General features: G+C 40.7%; 1 protein-coding gene across 6 annotated transcripts in view; it reads left to right on the top strand.

Moving 5' to 3' along the window:
• Positions 1 to 19,986, top strand: part of SMAD9 (SMAD family member 9) — a 74,686-nt gene extending 54,700 nt beyond the window's left edge. For 4 of the 6 annotated variants that reach the window (XM_086713373.1, XM_086713362.1, XM_086713351.1 and 1 more), the window contains 4 exons: positions 3,125 to 3,235; positions 4,988 to 5,209; positions 11,940 to 12,196; positions 17,838 to 19,986. In XM_086713373.1, coding sequence (XP_086569499.1) covers positions 3,125 to 3,235; positions 4,988 to 5,209; positions 11,940 to 12,196; positions 17,838 to 17,981 — 734 coding nt within the window. In that variant the 3' untranslated portion in view covers positions 17,982 to 19,986. The remainder of the gene's footprint in view (positions 1 to 3,124; positions 3,236 to 4,987; positions 5,210 to 11,939; positions 12,197 to 17,837) is intronic. The other 2 variants (XR_015253630.1, XM_086713380.1) reach the window with 2 other exon arrangements.
• The last annotated feature ends 2,452 nt before the right edge of the window (positions 19,987 to 22,438 follow it).

The raw sequence follows: 22,438 nt of genomic DNA on the forward strand, positions 1-22,438 counted from the left end.
CTTACTCAGTAAACATTTGCTGAACTGAAGAAGCCTACGTAAGGGAGAGGGAGTGTGCATGCCCTGGGCAAAAGAGAGAATCAAGCACGTTGTCATAATTGCACATGCTACCATGGCTATAAAGTGGGTCTAAGTTAGATAATGATGAAGAGGTTTACATGCACCTCATGAGTGTGAGGTAGATCATATCCCGAGGAACAAGTTCTTAAAGGCATGAATAGATTCATTTGGTGCTAGATGTTATGATCTGCCTCATTCATTTGTTCATATATTCATTTATTTAAGAGAGATTTATTGAACTTTTATTACATAAAGCATTGCTTAGGGAGCCGAAAGGAGAATTAAAAGATCGGTAAAAATTGTCCCTATCCTCACAGAACTTATAAAATGTGGGAAGACAGGAAAAGAGTTGCCCTTCCTTTCTGAGTTATTCAGTTCTTCCTTTTGCCCCCTCAACAATACAGCTACTATTTCCATATATGTTTACTATTTCATTTAACACACTACATTGTATAATTCCTTCTGGGTCTATTTCCCCCATTCAACTGCCAGTCATCTTCTCTTTTATATGTGTAGCACAGGCGCTAAAACACAGTAGTCGCTCATTCGTTGGTTACAGAGTAAATGGACCACCACACAGGCATTTGGAACACAGGGCTAGTGCTCAGGGTTATAGATATAGATGTTATTGAGTCAGTAAGTAATTACTGAGTGCCTAAAAAGTGCCAGGCCCTGTGCTACTGCTACAGGTATGATGATGATTGATTATGACTGTAGTCTCTGATTTTTAAGAGGTAATGGCTGTTGAGAACAATCATGGTCTCAGTAATGCCTGGGCAAGTAACTATAAGGACTTGAACTAAGGGAGGTATATGGGGATGGAAAGAAGACAATGAATTTGAGGAGGTGGACTCAGTAGGGCTTGATGTGGGGTGAGACCCTGGGAGGAAGCTCAGGGGTCATCCACACAGACTGGAAGGAGATGGCTGCTGTCTTACAAGAGGCTGGATTCACAGAGAAAGAGACACAACAGGAAGAGAAGTCATTTGAGGACAGAGCCATGGTTAAGAGAAAGGAGGATAATTATGTCACCAACACGTATTTACATAAAATGTATCTGCACTGTAAAGCTTGCCTGCACTGACGTTGTCTTCCTGAATTGGTGGGACTAGCAGGTTGATATTTTCCCTCTTCTACCCATGAAAGATGGACCTCAGCACCTTTGCAGAAGCTGCTTAGTTTTTAGGGAGGGAATGGCTCTTTTCATTTCGGAGAAAACAATTCTTTTCTGAATGATTAACAGCAAAATGCAACCTGAATACAGATCCACAGGTAAGTGAGACTAAAAGGAAATCTTGAAATTCACTGGTTCAGCCCCTTAATTTTTTTTATACCAGCTTTATGGAGATATAGTTCATACATCGTAGAGTTCACACACTTAAAATGTGGCACTTAATGGTTTTTCATATCTTAATTTTTTAAAGCTGTGGTAAAATACATATCACATAAAATTTGCCATTTTAACCATTTTTAAGTGTGCGATATCGTGGCATTAAGTACATTCATAGTTGTGTGCTACCATTACCAGTGTCTATTTCCGTAATTTTTTCATCGACCTGACAGGAAATTTGTATCCATTAAGCAGTAGCTCCCAATTCTCTCCCTCTTCCTTCCTCCAGCCCCTGGTAACTTTCAACCCGCTTCTTATCTTGATGAATTGGCTTATTCTAGGTACCTCACGGAAGTGGAATCATATGCTATCTGCCTTTTTTGTGTCTGCCTTATTTCAGTTAGCATAGTGTTTTCATAGTTTAGGTTGTATCCTGTGTCAGTTACTTCATTTTTGTGACAGCAGTATTCCATTGAATGGATATACCACATTAAAAAAAAAATCCGTTTGTTGGTTGATGGATGTTTGGGTTATTTCCACCTTTTGGCTAGTGTGAGTGCTGTTGTATACACTGGCATGCAAGCATCTGCTTGAGTCCCTGCTTTCAGCTCCTTTGGGCATATGCCTAGGAGTGGATATGGTGATAGGGTAACTATGTTCAACCTGTATTTTATAGATAGACCCAGTCAAGGACCTACAAAAGGGCCACCTTGCTTTATGACTTTTCCTATAAACAGGGTCAGCGTTTATTTTCTCACAAGGAAATGATTTATCCACGGTTGGACGATGTGGCATGCACTGGGAACTGCCATCAGTGCCTGTAAACATACATGTCTTCATCTAGCCATTGACCTGCAGACTCAGAATTTCTGAGGAATCTGCATCTTTAACTAGAGTTTCACTGGCAATTTTATGCACACTTTAAGCGTGGGAACTACTGGAATGGACAAAATTCAATTCAACAAAGGCAGACTGAGTCAACTTTTCATGCCACTGCACTCCATCCACCCCTAACAAAACAAGACTATTCTGAACTGACATTAGGAATGTATACAGGAGGAATCAGTTATTCTGATGTTCTCACTGAAAGGTTCTTCCTCTGCTGCAGGAGTTTTTATTGTGTTGTGAATTAATTTCTGATAAGATATTATCTACTGAATGCACACCCATTTGCCTAACCCTGATCACTGTCCAATTATAGAACTGATATTTGGGGAGAAGAGCTCCTCTCAGCATGCCTTGGGGCACAGGTTATAATCAGGTTTCAACTGTTCTGCATTTGGGGGAGCAGATTTGGAACTATCTCAGAGAGAGACCATCTCTGTGGCCATTGTACAATCCATGGCAACAGAGGAATTGAAAATTAAGCTCACTTCAAAGAAGGTTTAGCTTTCTGCTTTGAAAGTCAGACAGCGGACTCTTCTGCCATTGCAAAAGCTAGGAGAATAGCTCCTAGCTTTGAAAATCTTATCCTACATTCATCGGAACTTATAACTCATAGATAACTCCTAAGTGAGAGGGAAAACTAATCAGCCGTTTTGTGAGGATGTCTGGACAACCGATTTCTTCTATGTGACACTCACAATGTCCTGCAGAATAGCCTTATTATATTACTGCCCGTCTTTAGCAATAACGCTATCCACCAAGCCCTGGAGTTTCACAGCAAGAAAGGTTGGATCTGTCTTTGTGCAGTTTATCAGTTTGACATTCCTCTGTTTTACTGCTTTCTTTTAGCTGACACACCACCCCCGCCTTATCATGCCACAGAAGCCCCAGGGACCCAGAATGGCCGACCTGTAGATGCCACAGCTGATAGTCATTTAGTGCTGTCAGTGCCTAATGGAGGTAAATTTGTAGATGAACAGCTAAATGTAGCTGTTTTCCAAGAGCATTTCCTATTACCCCACAACAAAACAAATCCAAAAACAAAATGAAATGTGCTAGCCTGCTATTTCACATGTGTTTTAAGGGGCAGAAACCATGGCTGTGCATTTTAACTTTGGCATTCCTCAATACCGTAGAGTGAATGTTTGTTTATCAGCCCGGTTACTAGAGTAAGTTAATTTTTTATTTTAACCTAACATTTAGATGTTTGTAGTTCTGGATGTTGAGTACAGGAAGTGGTATTTAAGTTAGCAATTTTGCTCCAGTTGTGTTTATACTATAGTTTTGTCATGGGGTCTTTGATTTGGCTTAGAGAGGTGCCCTTACAAATATATGTAAATATGTAAATAGGGTTTTTGCAGGATTTTATCTGTTTCCTATAATGAGCTGGATAAACGTTGCTCAGTTTTCACGTTCACATAAACCACATGGCGATCTTCTGTAAATGCAGGTTTTGATTCTGTAAATCCAGGGTGGCATCCAAGAACCGGCATTCCTAGCAAGCTCCCAGGCAATGCACAAGCTGTAGTTCCAGGAACCACACTGGGTGGAGAGGGTGTAAGGGAGCTTAGTGTTTAAAGTCGGCCAGGGTGAAGTCTTCTATAAGTAAAGGCCCTTTTGTAAATCAGATAATAACCCCCTAATGTATGTTTCAAAAATTTATGTTTTAGTGCATATAGGAACACACTGTAGATATAAGACTAACTAGGATATTCAAAGAGAAGAGAGCTAATATAATCACTAAAAAAGGTGGAGAAAGTGGCAAAGAATTAGCACTCTGAACTGTTGTTGGTTACTGGCAACTTAATTAGCTTTGAAAAGTTTGGCATAACATTCTTGGATTTCCTAATGAAACATACAGCTGTCTTTAAAATAGTTTATGCCAGGGGCGCCTGGGTGGCGCAGTCGGTTAAGCATCCGACTTCAGCCAGGTCACGATCTCGCGGTCCGTGAGTTCGAGCCCCGCGTCAGGCTCTGGGCTGATGGCTCAGAGCCTGGAGCCTGTTTCCGTTTCTGTGTCTCCCTCTCTCTCTGCCCCTCCCCCGTTCATGCTCTGTCTCTCTCTGTCCCAAAAATAAATAAACGTTGAAAAAAAAAATTAAAAAAAATAAATAAATAAAATAGTTTATGCCATAAATAACTAAATACTCCATATGTACACATCAGAGAATGTGAGTCTATATAGAAGTTTTTTTTTTTCTTTCTTCAGTAATTTAAATTCCTATCTGGAGTTTTGATTCAGCTTTTATTATATCCAAATTATTATTTTTCATTTTTAGTTTGTTAGGAAATGATACTCTTGTCACAGGGACTCAGTTTGGTACAGTGACAGTAATATGCTATCATTCACACATAAAGAGGAGGTGACCTGCCACCATCCTTGGAGCTGTCTCCTTTAGGGGCGATGGAATTGACATTGATCTGTTCATATTGTTGTTTGTCAGGCCCCCTCAATACTTATAAATATGATTACAAATGCTCTAACCATGGGAGAGTCACAAGGACTGTGGCCTCTGTGCCACATGTGTTAACTAGATGAGCTAACTACAATAGCTTCTGTCAAGTGACAGGTTTGTAAAGATCACAAAGAGCATCCTTGTCTCACAGCCGCCTTTCTGGTTGACAGCATTAATGTAAGTTTCCAGGTGGAATCGTGAGATGGGAAGCCAGGCATGACAGTGGTGATGTGCTCTCTCGTTCTTTTTCTTGCAGACTTTCGACCAGTTTGCTACGAGGAACCACAGCACTGGTGCTCTGTTGCGTACTATGAACTGAACAACCGAGTTGGGGAGACGTTCCAGGCCTCCTCCCGAAGCGTGCTTATAGATGGATTCACAGACCCTTCAAATAACAGGAACAGATTCTGTCTTGGACTTCTTTCTAACGTAAACAGAAACTCAACAATAGAAAACACCAGGAGACACATAGGAAAGGGTAAAAGCAAATATGTAATTCCTATATTCTTCTGAGCTAAAACATGGGACAGGAACAAGCCACATACTGGCCACATAACCTAGCAGGTTGGTCCTAGGCTGTTGAGCTGGGAGAAAACAGCTAGGCTTGCAGGGTCTTAGTCTCTCTACTTCTAGGGTCAGCACAGCATCTTTTGGAGAGTGGCATAGGTTAAATATTATGAAGACAAACAAGATGGTAAATATGAAGGCAGGATGAAATTATTGAAGGGAAGTATCATGAATTATTTTCAAATTGCCTAAAGATGCAAAATAAGAGGAATTCTGGCTTGGTGAGTTTATATATCAGGTAAAGTGACCTTTGGAGACTTAGAAGCGAAGTAGTGAAAATCACGACCTGTTTATGTTTGGGAACCTTTGGCAGCGATTGGCGGTCTCCTGTGACCAGGCATTGTTATGAAGCAGATGGGCACAGGCTTCACTGGGGTCTGGCCAGTGGTGCTTTGAAGCCTGTCTCATAACCATGATCCACGGTAGCAAATCCTACCCGAGTGTGAGGCCTGGTTGCAGGTCTTTAAATCATTTTCTTTATATTAGAATAGTTGGTAGCGTTTAATACCTGGTTGTCCACTGTCATGTCGGACTACTGTGGATTCACAGGCATATAGAACCTTTAGAGTCATTTTATCTTTTCTCTCTCCCTCCAGCCCTTAGACCACTTCAGCAAGGTAGCCACAAGCCTTTTCTTTCAGATTTCCAGAGAAGATTGATTATTGTACTCGATGATCATTCTAAATATTCTTTCTAACATACCCCCTAAATTTCTTCTGTCATAGGAAACCTACACGCCGTTGATTAGAAACAGGTTGAATTTATTCATTGATGTTGACTCTCATGGTGATATTTATGTTTGTTTATATCCTGTATTTTTCCATAGTGGCTTTGAGGTGGCATAAGGGAAAACTTCGCAGTGAAATGATAAATGAAAAATAGAAAATCAGAAACTGGGGGCTGAGGGTGGCAGGAAAGGAGAATATAGCTAAAGGTGACCACTGTAATTGTGATTAAAATTTTGCTCTAGGTTTCCTAACAGGGAGGTCAAAACAAGGAAACACAACTGTACTGTAATTTTTATTGTAAAGGAGGAAGCATAGCCATTCTTTCCCTTTGACTAAATTCTTAAATAAATTTGTCAGGTACTGCGGTTTTACTTTCAAATGATTTTTATAAGAATCTCCAAGTGAAATCGAGAGGCAGAACATTAAAACATTGTGGAGCTGTGTGCTGAGGGGCTTTGCACATTGGTCTGTGTATTAGACTTCAGACTTATGCTGCTGCCACTTGATCCAAAGATAGACTTCAGATATTAAAGGAGTGTTGTATACCTTCTGGGAGCCCTTCCGAAAGTAGCTTGCTTAAGGTGCTGTTGCTGCAGACATGGAGAGTTGAGGTTCTGCATTATTGCCTGAGAGCTAATCCCCAGGTTAAGAAGCCATAGGAAAAAGAGCTAGGATGGATGGATGGCCTTTTACGGAAGCCAGAGAGTCTGTCTAAGTGCTGATTGGCTGGAAGGGCTAGGATGGATGGCCTTTTATGGAAGCCATAAAGTCTGTGTAAGTGCTGATTGGATGGAAGGGCACTCCACCCTCATGTGGTCTCCAATCAGAGTCAGAGTCTTCTCAGAAAGCTGTTTGGAAGTGCTTTAATGTGGAAAAAAAACCCACCTTTTTTTAGAGGAGTTAATAAGTCATATCATAAAGTATGGCACACACACAAAGTTGTCTTAGAATTTAGAAAAAAATTTTTTTAACATCTATTTATTTTTGAGAAAGAGAGAGAGAACCAGAGCGTGATTCAGGGAGGGGCTGAGAGGGAGACACAGAATCTGAAGCAGGCTCCAGGCTCTGAGCTGTCAGCACAGAGCCTGACACGGGACTCAAGCCCACGAGCTGTGAGATCATGACCCGAGCCAAAGTCGGACGCTTAACTGACTGAGCCACCCAGGTGCCCCAGAGTATTTTTAAAGGAAGAGCTATCAGTCTTCTATGAGGTCAAGGGACTGTTTCTCAGGTGCTCCCTTGGATTATTTGTTTCTAAGCAGCAGGCTTCCTAGAGCACCAGCCCGAATAAATTTGGAGCAAAAGCCCACCTAGATTAGTGAATAAGTTAACTTTTTCTATGGAGTTAATTAATAGAGACACTTAGATTTCAGAGATAAGCATTCATCTTACAAATATTTGTTGAGCATCTGTTCTTATCTGTTCTTAGCCGGATTATTCCATCATTAGGGATGTAACAGTTGTAAACAAAACAAAAACACAAAATCCTGCTTTCATGGGTTACCTATTATAACTAAGGAAAGACAGAGAAGAAATAATGGTATGTTTAATGATTAGAGAAAAACACAGGAGAGGAAGAAAATGGGGAGGGCATGTTTTAATGCAGAGTGGGGTAGCCAGGGAAGACTTTCCTAACAAGGTCACATTTGAACAGAAAGGGAAAGAGGGAATTAGCTACACGGAGGGGGAACTTTCGAAGCAGAGGGAACAGCAGGGGCAAAGGCCCTGAAGCCTACCTGGTATATTGTAAGGAACATCAGGGAAGCCACGGTGAGTGGGCCAAGATGAGTAGTAAGGGAATGGGGAAATCTTTGAAGAGGAGGAGGGGAAAGGACCAGGTCGCAGTGACCTTGAGGCCATTTTAAGTGCTTTAGCTTTGACTCTGCATAAAATAATAAGATAGATTTAAGTCGAGATCTGAATTTTCACCTGATCCCCTGGCTATTATAATAAAATTAAACTGTTAGTAGGGGAAGGGTGAAAGGTTTAAAGAACACACGTGAAAGAGAAGCCTGAAAGGTATATAGCAACTGTTAGCTTTGATTGTAGCTGAGTTTTAGTCTCTGCATCTCTGTATTTTCTAAATTTTCTCTAGTGGGCTTTCCTGATCGTGGAAGGATGTGGCGGGAAGGGGGTGTGGGGGGAGGTGGGATGTGGCATGTAAGGGCACACCAGGATTGCTGCAGTAGTGTGGCCCAGCCCGGCAGAGTGGCTGAGTGTGAGTACTGACGTGGGCCATTCAGTGTCGGCCAAACAGGTGTGATGAACCTGTTTGTTCATCATATCGTCCAAAGAGACTTCCAGTCTTCAAATACAGATTTGGGGGACTGACGTCGCTACCAGCCCAGAGATGGCTTTGTGTGAATTAGAAGCCCCTTTCTCAAGAGAAGCTACTGCCATCTTCTGGAGTAGCTTTATCATGATTACCTAGATCTTAAAAGGCTATGAGGCACACCCTGGATTGTGGAGTGCACAGCTGCAGGCACAGTCCAATGGAGGGCCTATCCTCTGAACCAAAGCCCTAGCGTGGATCTGGAAATCTGTGTTCTTATATTATTATTTTCCGATCATACATTAAAACATTTTGTTTTATTTTGGAAAATTCCAAACATCTACAAAAGTGGACAGATCGTGTAGTGAATATTCATAGCACCATCTCTAGCTTCAATAATGATTCGCATTCTGTGCATTTTTTCTTCTATCCCTCCATGATAGTTTTGCAAGAGTATTCAAAAAAATTTTTAGGATTTATTCATTTTTGAGAAAGCATGAGCAGGGGGCAGGGTGCAGAGAGAGAGGGACAGAGGATCCAAAGAGGGCTCTGTGCTGACGACAGCAAGCCTGATGCAGCGCTCAGACTCAGGAACTGTGAGATCATGACCTGAGCCAAAGTCAGACACTCAATCTCCTGAACCACCCAGGCACCCCTTGCAAGAGTATTTTAAAATAAATCTCAGATTTCATATCCTTTCTCCACAGATTTGAGTATATATATGCATATATATAGATACATATATATGCATATATATGTATGTACATACATATGTGTATGTATATACATATGTGTATATACATGTGTGTATGTATATACATATGTGTGTATACATGTGTGTATATACATATATATCTATATAAGGGGTTTCTAAAAGTACCATTATTACACCCAGAAATATGCACTTTCTTAAAGCTCCAGATGATTCTGATATTCAGCTAGGTTGCTAAAATGGTGTGCAGACGAGAGGGTAACAAAAGCAAGGGGATGATCAATTACAAAACCAAGGGAACCTTCTCACCAACCTACGCACCTTCCTCTCAGTCTTACCTGTTATTTCCCTGTCATTCAAGACTATGGAAGAAGACCAAAAGGGAACACTCTTGCAGTCTGACTTAGCAGACCCAAATCAAACCCAAGGTGTCTCTCTCTGGTCCTAAGTAACCACGACACAGGACTCCACACTCCCTCATCTCCTAAAATGTGGGCGGCAGTCACACAGAAGTGGGAAACTCAGATAAAGAGAGATGCAGCCCAAGAGAAAATGCTGGAAGAGCTTGCCTGGGGAGCACATTGCCTGGGTCCTCTTTGTCATCTCAGGATGCATTTTCTTTGGGCATTTATCCTTTTTGCTCGCTGTTCTCTGTGAAGATTTTGAATCTAATACATGTGGTTTAAAGCCCCTGTTTTGGCCTATCAGGTGGATGCAAATAAAATGACTTGCCTACTTGACTTTTCCTTGGATGCCCCTCTCTAACCAAAACCCAGCCTCCTTCACACTGGCATTGAAATCCACCCTTGCCTGCTGCTCAGAGCTGACTCAAGCCTCCACGTGCTAATTCCCTGGGCTCTGGCCCCTTTTTGCTCAGGATGCTAAACTACCACCTGCCTGCCCAGGCTCTTCTCTGCTTTCCTTACTCTGGCAACTGTGCTGTGGTTGCAGGTAATACTTTAACAGGATTGAAAATCATCCCCTAAATAAAGACCAGAGTCAGATAACAAAAAGTCCGATCTATTTTACTTAGTAGGTTCTGGGAAGATTATAAATTTGAAGGTCATTCAATTCAAATACATACTAAATACTTAGCAGTCTCCGCTGGCTCTTTCCCCACTGGTTCACCCTCTTCTGAGAAAACCACAACCACTCCAGAGGTAGGCCTTCCCCCCAGGGAGCTCACAGGGGCTGGTAAAGGAAGTCTGCTTGTATTTGCCCCTGCCTCACCCCCATGTCCATGCAGCCAGGTAACTGTGTCCCAGCCAGTTGGGACCTTCCTGCCTACTGTTCACGGCCTGGGCCATTGGTGCCAGATCCCCGGCTGTTCAGGGACTGTGAGAAGAGACATGAGAAAGAAAAGGGAGTGAGAGCTGAGAAAAAAGGAGAGGGGCCAGCCCGAGATGGAGAGAAGGAGAACCCTGGCCTCAACGTCAAATACTTTAGCTTTATGACTCCACATCCGTGTCTCCAGTGCTATGGCTGGAATGCGTAGTACTGAAAAACATTCTTTTCTAAAATTGTATTAAGGGAAAGGAGATGGGAAAAGGAAACAATAAATATGATGGAAGGCAGTCACAGCTAATGCACGGTCACCTCAAGTGCTGCTTAGAACCTGACAGGCACTGAGCAGCTCGCTGCCTCCATAATGTTTCCTCGGTGCACAACTGTGCAGAACCCCCCAGGGGTCTCTAGATTATATCATTTAAAAATCTGTATTTGCAGTTTGAAGAGATCCAAAGTATATCACTCTAGGTGTATTCTGGACCGTTTATATGAACACCTTGTGACTGCACAGCGATTGTGTTTACAATTACATTGACACCTAATGCTGGAGAATTGTGTTTCTGATGAAAGGCTGGAAAAACCATTCTGGTATTTAACATTCACTAGACTTGAACTTCTTCATTTCATCTAACCCCAGTCGCTTGCTATATATGCATTTATGTTAAGTCTTTAACCCAGATACTTGGAGGGAAAGAATCAGCTCAGCTTTAATTTGGAATAAAAATTAGCCTGGGAAGCACCAATCTCAGGATGCTGTCTTGCTTTGTTAAGTACAAGAACGTGAAGGAAAAAAAAAAAAAGTAGAAGAGTGTGAGATAGAGTAGCATAAGCTGCATTTTTATTGTGAGTCTTTATATCTGAAAAAGGTGGCAAGGATTTCCTTGTTCCCAAGTACAATATAGGCATTATTTCTGTGATCTATAATAGTAGGTGAAAAGTTAAAAAAAATTAATATTTTTATTTTTGAGAGAGAAAGAGCAGGGAGAAGGGCAGAGAGAGAGGGAGACACAGAATCTGAAGCAGGTTCTAGGCTCTGAGCTGTCAGCACAGAGCCCAACGCGGGGCTTGAACTCACAAACCTGAGGCAAAGTCGGATGTTCAACCGACTGAGCCACCCAGCACCCTGAGAGCTTACTTTTAGAGTGAATAATGGGGCGCCTGGGTGTAAGCGTTCAACTTGGGCTCAGGTCATGATCTCACAGTTTGTGGTTTTGAGCCCCACCTCGGCCTCTGTGCTGACAGCTTAGAGCCTGGATCCTACTTCAGTTTCTGTGTCTCCCTCTGTCTCTGCCCCTCCCCTGCTCGTGCTCTGTCTCTCTCTCTCCCAAAAATGAGTAAACATTAAAAAATAAATAAAAAATAATAGAGTGGATAAGCACGAGCACGAGATCGAGAGTGACAGACGGAGGAGTACAGGAGAGTCTCCACAATCATTGTAAACATGGGTTGCCATCCACTTTTAAATGGACTTGTGGGAAAAAAGCCACAAGCATGGAGGTCACGCTTCATACTGTGGTTGTGGTGATATTAAAATTAATTTCGCAACAGACCATCACACACCTTGACGTTGCAATGAGAAGGGGATGGTGTTAATCCTAAACTATTGGTACTGCTGCTTGAGGACGCCATTTTTACCTTGTAGGCGTGCATTTATACTATGTTGGGGGAGAGGTGTATGCCGAGTGTGTGAGTGACAGCAGCATCTTCGTGCAGAGCCGGAACTGCAACTATCAGCATGGCTTCCACCCGGCCACCGTCTGCAAGATCCCCAGTGGCTGCAGTCTCAAGATCTTCAACAACCAGCTCTTTGCTCAGCTGCTGGCTCAGTCAGTTCACCACGGATTTGAAGTCGTCTATGAGTTAACCAAGATGTGCACTATCCGGATGAGCTTTGTTAAGGTAAGGAGCGCTTGCTTTCACGTGTTAAGGTAGAAAGTGAAAAACTAAATAAAACAAGCCAAAATGCATTCTTTGGGTGATGTGGGTAGCTCTCCAGCTAGTTCAAGTAGACAACAGGGTTTTTTGGGGCGTTTTTTGGAACTCTCTTCAGTTGTTTTTAGGAAGAGCTCCTCTATGAGTGTCAACTCTCTTGTTTAGCAGCTTCAAGAAAATTCTTAAACATGTTAGTTTTGGGGGCGCCTGGGTGGCTCAGTTGGTTGAGCGTCCCACTTTGGCTCAGGTCATGATCTCATCGTTCGTGGGTTTGAGCCCCGCGTCGGGCTCTGTGCTAACAGCTCAGGGCCTGGAGCCTGCTTTGGATTCTGTGTCTCCCTCTCTATCTCTGTCCCTACCCTGCTTGTGCTCTCTGTCTCTCAAAAAGTAAAAAAAAGTAAATAAATAAACATTTAAAAAATGATAGTTTTGAAAGAAGGACAAGTTAAGGTAGTTATCTGATTTTTTTTTCATCTCTCAAATTGCTGCGCACTATTGTCTCTCAATAAATGTTGAATTTATCTGAATTAAGTAAACTAACTCTTAGGCCAACAGAGGAGATAATATTTATAACTAAGCTACAAAATAGGCAGTACTGGTTCTAATACAAGCTAGTGTACAATAAGTTGCTATTATAAAAGCATAAACAAATTGGGATAGAAATATTATGGCAGGAATGATTAACTCAGAGATAAGTAGATGTTCTGTGTATGAGTATTCGTTGAATGTTTCTTGAATTAGGTCTTACTCATGTTGTTGTGAAGGTTGGAGAACTGAGGAAGTTACTTCGTGGGAAGGAAACACAGCTGGGTTTGCACCCTGATGCCAAACACTCCAGTGTCACCAGAGTGTCACCACCTGCTGTTTCATCTTGTGCAGAGTACTGGTGAATAATTCTAATATTTCAAAATATGAGTGTGTTTATCACACTAACTGGGTATATGTGACATAGTTTTCACATTGTTGCATACCCATCCAAGAAATCAGTATGGTTTTTTCCAGGTTTTTTGGTGTGTTTTTTAAATGTTTATTTATTTTGAGAGAGAGGGAGGGGCAGGAAGAGAGGGAGAGAGAGAATCCCAAGCAGGATCCTCACTGTCAGAGGAGAGCCCGACTCGGTGCTTGAACCCACAAACTGTGAGATCATGACCTGAGCCGAAATCAAGAGTGGGACACTTGACCTACTGGGCCACCCAGGTGTCCCATTTCAGGTGTTTTCAAAGTAAGATTTATTAATCCTTTAAAATTACCAGGAAAAATAGTTGTCCTATTTTTCTATAAATCTATTTTTATTGTATTTGTAATTTTAGTAATTATTTTAAAAAACAACAATCAAGAATATAGTTTGCAATGGAAAAAATGGATTTTTGAAATTATTTCTTTCATGATGACAAAGCAGTTTTATTCAAATTTACTGTTAAGTTTTAAAAGCATTTTTATACTGTAAAACAATTAGCAAATACCTGGAAATCTTTTCAGACGTTCTGATGCTTTAGAGCCAGCAGAGGGCATTAAATCGCCATGAACGTACAGTCCATTTTACTCTTAGTTGTTTTTTCCGGGTCCATGTTTTTAAAATTAGGATGAAATGCCAGTACATCAGAGGTAATTATTTCACTGTAGTATAAGTTTGCACAGAAATCTGATTGTCCTAAGATCAGCTAGATGTATCTCATAAAGCTATACAATTCACAGAAAACAGTTAAGTAATATTGCAAATATAACAACAGATGACTAGGTTAAAAGAAATTTAAATGTGTAAGGAAAAAATGTGTAAGAATGTGAGGTGATGGATGTTAACTAAGTTTGTTGTGGTGATCATCTCTCAATATATGCATATATCCAATCATCATGTTGTACAACTAAAACTAACACAGTGTATATCAATTGTATGTCAACAAAACTGTGGGGGGCAGATAATACAAATAAAAATAATGTAAAATACTTTGTTAGTAATTACATATTGATTATGTATTAATATGATAATATCAGATATATTGTGTTGAATAAAACACATTATTAAAATTTAAAAAATATAAGAAATTAAAGAGGACTAAACACTGGTAGCTACCAATGAGGGGTGACGGGCTAGATCATCTTTAGCTCTGATTTTTACTGATTCTAGGACTCATCCAGTCAGTCAGTGAGATATTATTGAGCTCCTACCTTGTGCTGCAGCAGGCACTATTCTAGGCATTGGGATACATCAGTGATTACTCAAAATCTCTGTCCTCATGGAATCAACATTCCAGTAGGGAGAGACAGGCAATAAACAACAGCTATAATAAAGAACTTGAATGGAAAGAGAAACATAGAGCAGGGTATGGAGAATTGGGAGTACTGGAGTACGGGGAGTTTGCAAATTTTGAAAAGGTGGGCAGAGTGGGCCTCATTGGGGACTTAAAGGATGTAAAGGAGTTAAATCATGAGGGTCTCTGGAGGGGAAGCAGTAGACGCAGAGGGAAGGGCAAACCCTACAGCAAGAGCATGGCCTGACATTTGTAGGAACCAGGAGGCCAGGGTGCCTAGAGTGTGAGTGGGGAGCTGGGGGGTGAGATCAGAGCAGTGATAGGGAACCGGATCAGCGCTTTGGAAGCCACTGTAAGGATTTCACCTTTTACTCTAACAAGATCGGGAGCCCCTGAAGGGATTCGAGCAGAGGATTTCGTGATCTGACTTACATATTTAAAGGATCACTATAGTTGCCATGTGAATTGCAAATATCGTGTAAGCAAGAATGGAAGCAGAGAGACCAGCTAAGAGGCCATTGCACTGTTCAGTTGAGAGATGACCATCGCTCCCACTAGGAGTGTCATGGAAGAAGTTGTAAGAAGGGGAAGGATTCTGAGTTATGCAGGTGACTCTGTGTGAGTTTTGAGAAAGGAGGAGTTAGAAAGATGATCCCTCCACCCGGGACGGAGAAGATTTAGATACAAGATTAAGAGTTCAGTTTTAGTGAGAGAAACTTTGCACTGACACACATCCCGGTGGAAGTGCTGAACAGACAGTTAGAGGTATGAGTCAGGATTTAGGGAGAGAGGGCTGGGCTGCAGTGTCAATGTAGGAATTGTCAGCATATGCATGGTATCTGTCCATGAGCCCGAGTGGAATTGCCAGTTGTTTGAGTTTAGCCGAGAAGATCAGGGGTCCTAAGACAGGGCCCTGGGACACTTCCACCTTCAAAGAGGAAGAACCAGCAAAGAAAACTGAGAAAGATTAACCAATATAGAAGTAAAACCAAGAAAGTAAGGTGCTCTTTAAACCAAAAGAAGAAAGTATATTGAGGAGGAGAGAGGACAAACCAAATCACATGCTGCCCAAGTGACATGAAGACTGAGAGCTGGTCATTAATTTTAGCATGTAAAGGGTTTTTTTAATCTTTTTTTTTTCATGTTTATTAATTTATTTTGAGAGAGAGAAAAAGAGTGAGCTGGGGAGGGGCAGAGAGGCTCCAAGCTGTCAGCACAGAGCCTGATGCAGGGCTTGATCCCACGACTGTGAGATCATGACCTGAGCCACAATCAAGAGTCAGACGCTTAACTGACTGAGCCAACCAGGTGCCCCATCTTTTTTTTTAATCTTAACAGGAACAGTTTTGTTGAAGGCTGGGGTTGAAATGCTGATCAGAATGGAAGGAGAGGAATTGATACAGCCAGTTTGGACAGCTAGAAAGGGGGTCAAAGGTATAGGGCAGTAAGTGGTGGGAGTGGTTAGGGCCAAGAGAAGTATGTTGAAGACGGGCGATATTTCATCATATTCCTATGTTGATAGGAATGATCCAGCAGAAAAGAAAATATAATACGAGAGAATGGGGAGATTTCCTGGAATGATGTCTTTGGGAAGGCATTTGAGTCTTCTGCACAACTGGATGGACTGGCTTATTTGGAAACACAGATAATCTGTGGTGAGAGGTAGAAAGGCTGAGTATGTTCGTGCAAGTGCTGTGGAAACCCTTCTGATTGCTTCATTCTGGTTACAATAAGAAAGAAGAGAGTCATTCTCAAGTAGACGGGGGAGTAGGTATTAGAGGTTGTAGGAAAAAGGACAAGAGTGAGCAGTCATTTGGGGTGTGGGAGGTAGTGGGAGAGCACAGGGACTGGGGGAGTGTCATTTGATTGCCAGGTGGCATCACAGGGGCACTTGAGGCTTGTGGTCTCGAATGTAAAGTGTGATCAGGCAGCATGGTTGTGTTGAAATCCAAGTTTTTTTAACCTACAGATAATCACTGTTCCCAATAAGAGTAATTTGTGATCTCTCTTCATTTTTAAAAAATAACTTTTTACTAGTATATAACATCTAGAGAAAAAATACACAAATTTATTTTTTCTTTATTTTTACTATCTTTCCTATGAATGGTAATAAGTGGGAAATTGCCAAAAAGTGAGCCAAAAAAGAGAGAGAGGAGAAACAGGCTTTTTAACCAACCCTTGAATCATCAAGAACACCCTCAGTTCTCTCTTCACAGTTTTCAGATCCAGTCAGTGGTCTGCAGTGAGCATCTGCTTTGTGCAAAACACTGTGTTCAGCAGTAAGGGGTGGAACATAAGGTCAGGCTCCTTCCCTTGTGGAAGAGAAAATGATTTGCCGGTGTTTCTGACGTGACTAGAGACCAGACCATCTCTAGGTCTGTGTATTTAGTTGTGAGCCTAGAGGCGATCTTTGATTTGGACTCGTCTTAGGGTGTCTGGTTGATGCAGAAGTTGTTCTGTACTTACAGGAAGGTCGAGTGCACATTCTCTCAGGTGTCAGGAGCGGCTCTGGTGTGTGGGCTCTGCGTGCACTGAGGCCTGTCTGTCTCACACCTCTGCAGGCTGACCATAAAGTCTGGCACCGTTACTCTTGGCTCTTTTTTTTTTTAATATAATTTATTGTCCAGTTGGCTAACATACAGTGTATAAAATGTGCTCTTGGCTTGGGGAATAGATTCCTGTGATTCATCGCTTCCATGCAGCATCCAGTGCTCATCCCAGCAGGTGCCCTCCTCAGTGCCCATCACCCATTTTCCCCTCTCCACAGTAAGCACCCCACATGAACCCTCAGTTTGTTCTCTGTATTTAACTGTCTCTTATGGTTTGTGTCCCTCACTCTCTGTAACTATTTTTTCCCCTTCCCTTCCCCCATGGTCTTCTGTTAAGTTTCTCAAGTTTCATATATGAGTGAAAACATATGATATGAAAACATATGTCTTTCTCTGACTGACTTATTTCACTTAGCATAATACCCTCCAGTTCCATCCACATTGCTGCAAATGGCAGGATTTCATTCTTTCTCATTGTCAAATAGTATTCCATTGTATATATAAACCACATCTTCTTTACCCATTCTTCAGTCGATGGATATTTGGGCTCTTTCCATAATTTGGCTATTGTTGAAAGTGCTGCTAAAACATTGGGGGTACAAGTGCCCCTATGCATCAGTACTCCTGTGTCCCTTGGATAAATTCCTAGCAGTGCTATTGCTGGGTCATAGGGTAGGTCTATTTTTAATTTTTTGAGGAACCTCCACACTGTTTTCCAGAGCGGCTGCACCAGTTTGCATTCCCACCAACAGTACATGAGGGTTCCCATTTCTCCACATCCTCACTCTTGGCTCTTTTCTTGCTTTACAGGGCTGGGGAGCTGAGTATCATCGCCAAGATGTCACGAGCACCCCCTGCTGGATTGAGATTCATCTTCATGGACCACTGCAGTGGTTGGACAAAGTTCTGACTCAGATGGGCTCTCCACATAACCCCATCTCTTCGGTGTCTTAACAGTCAGTCATGACTTCGTCGACATTTCTAGAGCATAGATGCTATTGCAGGCAGTGGCTTACATCATTTCAGATTTGCAACTAACTCAAGTTTCCAAGTACATATGTAAATACATATAATATATACTATTCATATTTTTTATCACCAATTGTTTTGTGCTTTCTAGTTAAACCTGATGCCAGTACAACGTGATTAGAAAAGCAGGTTTTTCGTGCCTGTGCTATAATAATAGGAAGCAGCTTCTTTTGTGGGCTGGGCGGTAACAAATGAAGGCAATTGTGTCAATAGTATTTGAAAAGTGCTGGCAGAATAAAAGGCAGCTTTAGTCAGCCGTGTCATTATAAGGCATGTTGGGTGGCCTACCAGGAAAATATCAAAACTGTTTATATATTAAGAGTCAGGGTACTAGCAGCACTAAAGAAATAACACTTTCAGACAAAAGAAAGCAGTCAAACCCGTATAATTTAAACAATCTCACTTTTAGTGTTATCGGCAAGGAAAAAAAAAAAAACAGACCAAGCTGTAAATCAGTTATGTAAGATAAATCACATAAATTATTTTATCTCTCAAGTTGAAATACCTATAGCTGGATGATTGTGCTGATATTAATGGTACATTTGAAACAAATTTAAACTGTGATTGGAAAAGAAACTGTGAAGCTGGGAGCCATGTTGCCTCATAATCTACCACTGAAAAAAATCCAGAATGAGTCTAATGCATGGAAAGGTTAATATGAAAATAGCAAGAATTGAGCATTATTCCCAAACTGCAAAACAAGACCAGAACTTAGTCCAAGAATCAGCCAGGGAGGCACTTGCTCTCCATGTAGGGAATCGGGTCCCTGAATTTTCCTGGTTTCTCAAGTCAGGCAGCCTGGCCGCCTTTGGAGTCCACACAGTGAGCTAGAGGACCATGTGTGCAAATCCTGAGTGGAGAAGAAGCAGTAAAATAAGAGGGTCGGACAAAATCATCCTCTGTTTACTTACACCTTCTCATATTCCCATTAAAAGGCTCATGGCGAGGGCAGTCCTTTTGCCGCATTTTCCCTACACATTGGCAGATACTATTTACAGATGACTAAAACAGTGGTGAAGCCTTTGAGAAAATCTGGACACATTGCTGGGATGAAGTTTATGAGTTATTTAACTTAGTGTCTCAATCTGCTGGTCACATCTGGTAGCCTCTTATAAAGCTGAAACCTCATACCTGGAAATAACTTCACAAATAGAATGATAACTTCATAATCCTTATAATCTCTGGGGAACAGCGGTACCGAAGAGTGGGACACTTAAAATATATATATGGTATTAAAAGCCCATTCTTAGTTACTCTTGGATGGTAAAGAGAGGAAAATTCCCCACATTTCTAGGTACTTTCATATATATATATATATATATATATATATATATATATATATATACACACAATTCCCACCCACTAAACACTGCACTGCTTCGAAAAATATTTCACACCCTCTTAAAAATGTATAATTTAAGAAGGTAATTATGCTTGTAACAGACGGTACTTCAGTAATCCAAGAGGCTTCTTCATTTATACATTCTATCTCAAGTCTTTTTAGCATTAGCACACAGTAGTTGCTTATCATTAAATTGTATTCAAGGTAGAAATGATCCTGTGAAAAAGATACGAGTGAGTTCCTACTGTCACCTCTTGTAAGCACTAGTGTTATCTAATAGAAACTTTCATATATGCAACAGAAAATAGTACATTCTACGTTAAAATTAGGTGGTCCATTTAGTGTTTAGAAAACCCTGTAGTTAATTGGTTCATCACCTATGTATTGTGCACCTGTATGTGCTGGGTACAGTGTTAGGTACTGTGGAATCCAGTGTAAACCAGAGACAGCCCCAGACTCTGGAGCTGAGAGTCTATTAGGAAACCTGTGTAGACATCTTCATGTATTTTCACTTTTAAAACAAAACAAAACCTGCGATCGTTTTTTTTTCCTTTTTGCTTAAAAAAAATACGACTGATGATTTCTTAATTATCTCTATTTTGAAACTTACTTTCCTTCTCTTCTGGGCAATCAGGTAAGGGGTGAAGTCTTCCTGGGATGTATGCTACTTTTCTTCAGTGCTTCGAAGTTGTTTGTTTTCTCTTACTTCCCTATTTTCCAGTTTTCCCCCATTTCTTTCCTCAGAAGAGGCATTAATATGGTGAGTCTTCCTCATATGAGTACTGTGAGATTTTGGTACACATGGATTTTGCTCCAGACATTTAACATAACTTTGGTACATATGAGATTTTGGTACACATGGATTTTGCTCCAGACATTTAACATAACTTTCTTGATCTCTTCACAAGTGCTCAAACTCATCCTCTGGTAACCTTATACCTTTGCAGAATTAATCATAACCAGTTGCTTATAAGTTACATTTAAAAAAAAATAAACAAACCTGGATTTTCATGCAGCTTTGGGAAACCAGGATGAAATACTCCACAGAGCCTGTGTTATTCCTTTGAAGAAAACACTTGATTAAAGTGGTACATTTGCATCATCACCAGTCATGTCTCACCAAAAGCCCGTATTAGGATGCGAGTGAAATGCAGAAGAGTTAACCCTTCAGTCGCTCTGACAGTCACATTCTCATTGGCCTTCTAATGTTTCTGTTGGCAACAGTTAGCCAAAGTTGTAATGCATCGTTTGCTTTCAGACTTCCACGTTTGCTATTTAGCATTTGTCCCTTGAGATGGACAATCCAGAAAAAACTTAAGAGCATTCTTTCAGAGGATAACTTGTAAAGTGGACATGCTAAGCCATTTTAAGACGTAGCAATGCCAAACATATTTAAGGTTGCCATGGACAAGGGTCGTGCAATAGAGAACAACAACGATGTGGCCTGCTCTTAAGACCCAGAACATTTGTTGTGTTGTTCAAGCCCATTGTTTCTGGGTTTTTTTTTTTTTCCTGTTAAAAAATTGAGATGTGAGAAGTTTGTTTTAGTTAGATGATATTTTACTATATGCCAGTGCTTTGGAAGTATAAAGATAACCACTTTTCAACATATTTACCTTTTTTTTTTTTTTTAACACTCTGTGTAAATCAGGAAAAGTTGAACAACAACCTAGCACTGGCACTCAGAATCCCCTTTTCATTGTCTTCTAAGGGATTAGGAGCAACAACAAAAGTTTCTTATAAATATCACCTGCTAGACTTTAAGCACCTGCTTAACTTTGAATGTGTCCCTGATACTTGGCATATATATTTAACAACTAAAGAAAAAAATAATATGCATTCCAAATTTGTCTTCCCCGTTATGATTTAGCAGTTGAACTGTATGACAAGACTAGGGGATCCTGGCATAATCTATATTAAGTTCAAATTAATGTAACACAAACCAACAAAGAAAGGAACTATTTCTATTTAAGTAATGCTTTTGATCATAATATCTAGGCTCCAGTTATCCTTCAAATGCACACTTATACTGTTACCTGATTGTTTATAATAAACACTACTGTACCTATATGTTTTTGGCTCGTTTTTCCCTACAAACATCACAAAAGGGTCACTGTGTGTGGATCCGTAAGATGATCTTAAGCCATCTTATTTTGAAAATGAGATGTTTTTAAAATACAACATGCTATAAGAGAAATTAGGTAATGGTTTTGAATTAAATATCTTTGGATAACTGGCATGAAATATAGAATCTTGAAGATACTTTGTAGTAATTTCAGAGAAGATATACATAATTGCTTTTTTTCTGGATCGTGGCAAATATTAAGTGATATTACGGTATATAGGAAATAACTTTATTATTGTAAACATCTGTTCATTGATCAAGAAGATGCTAAAGATGGCTAGTGAGGAAAAACTAAGATAAAATACAGGAGGAAATTCTCAACTCCCTCCATTTCCTTCTAGTCTTAAAATGGAAGGGCGGGGTGGTGGTGGGGGGGGCAGGGAAATATATAAATCTCTCAAGAAATTTCGCTTGGCCTTCTTATATCCTTGATCAAGGTTTTTTCCTTCTTTATTTTTTTAAGAAATGCCCTACTTATTCAAAAAGAGGTATTTGTGGACTTCCAAACTATAAACAGATGAAAGACAGACTATTCTGGGGATTATGAGACCTCCAGTTTAAGCTGTGAGTTTATGGAGGACAGTGATTGTATCATGTCTGCTTTTGCATCCTCATGGTTCTCGACCCTGTTCCTGTATCAAATATTTGGTATTGACATTTCAAACACTAACTAGTACAGATTTTTTTAAATATACCATGGCATAGACCTATCATACTGTCTGTAAACCTTAGCCTGTCTTAGAGGGGTGATATTTTCATCATCTGAGAAACCTCTGCATATTTATTTACCAGATCATTCTTATGTGTCAGCCACTGTAGATGCAACGACAAACAGCACAGTTTCTGCCTTTAAAGGAATTTACCAGTTTGTGGAGGAAGATGAACAAGTACACCAAATGAGGTCAGTGCACTATC

The sequence above is a fragment of the Puma concolor genome, chromosome A1 (genome assembly GCF_028749965.1).
Source record: "Puma concolor isolate L17-30 chromosome A1, mPumCon1.1.hap2, whole genome shotgun sequence".
Classification (NCBI taxonomy): domain Eukaryota; kingdom Metazoa; phylum Chordata; class Mammalia; order Carnivora; family Felidae; genus Puma; species Puma concolor.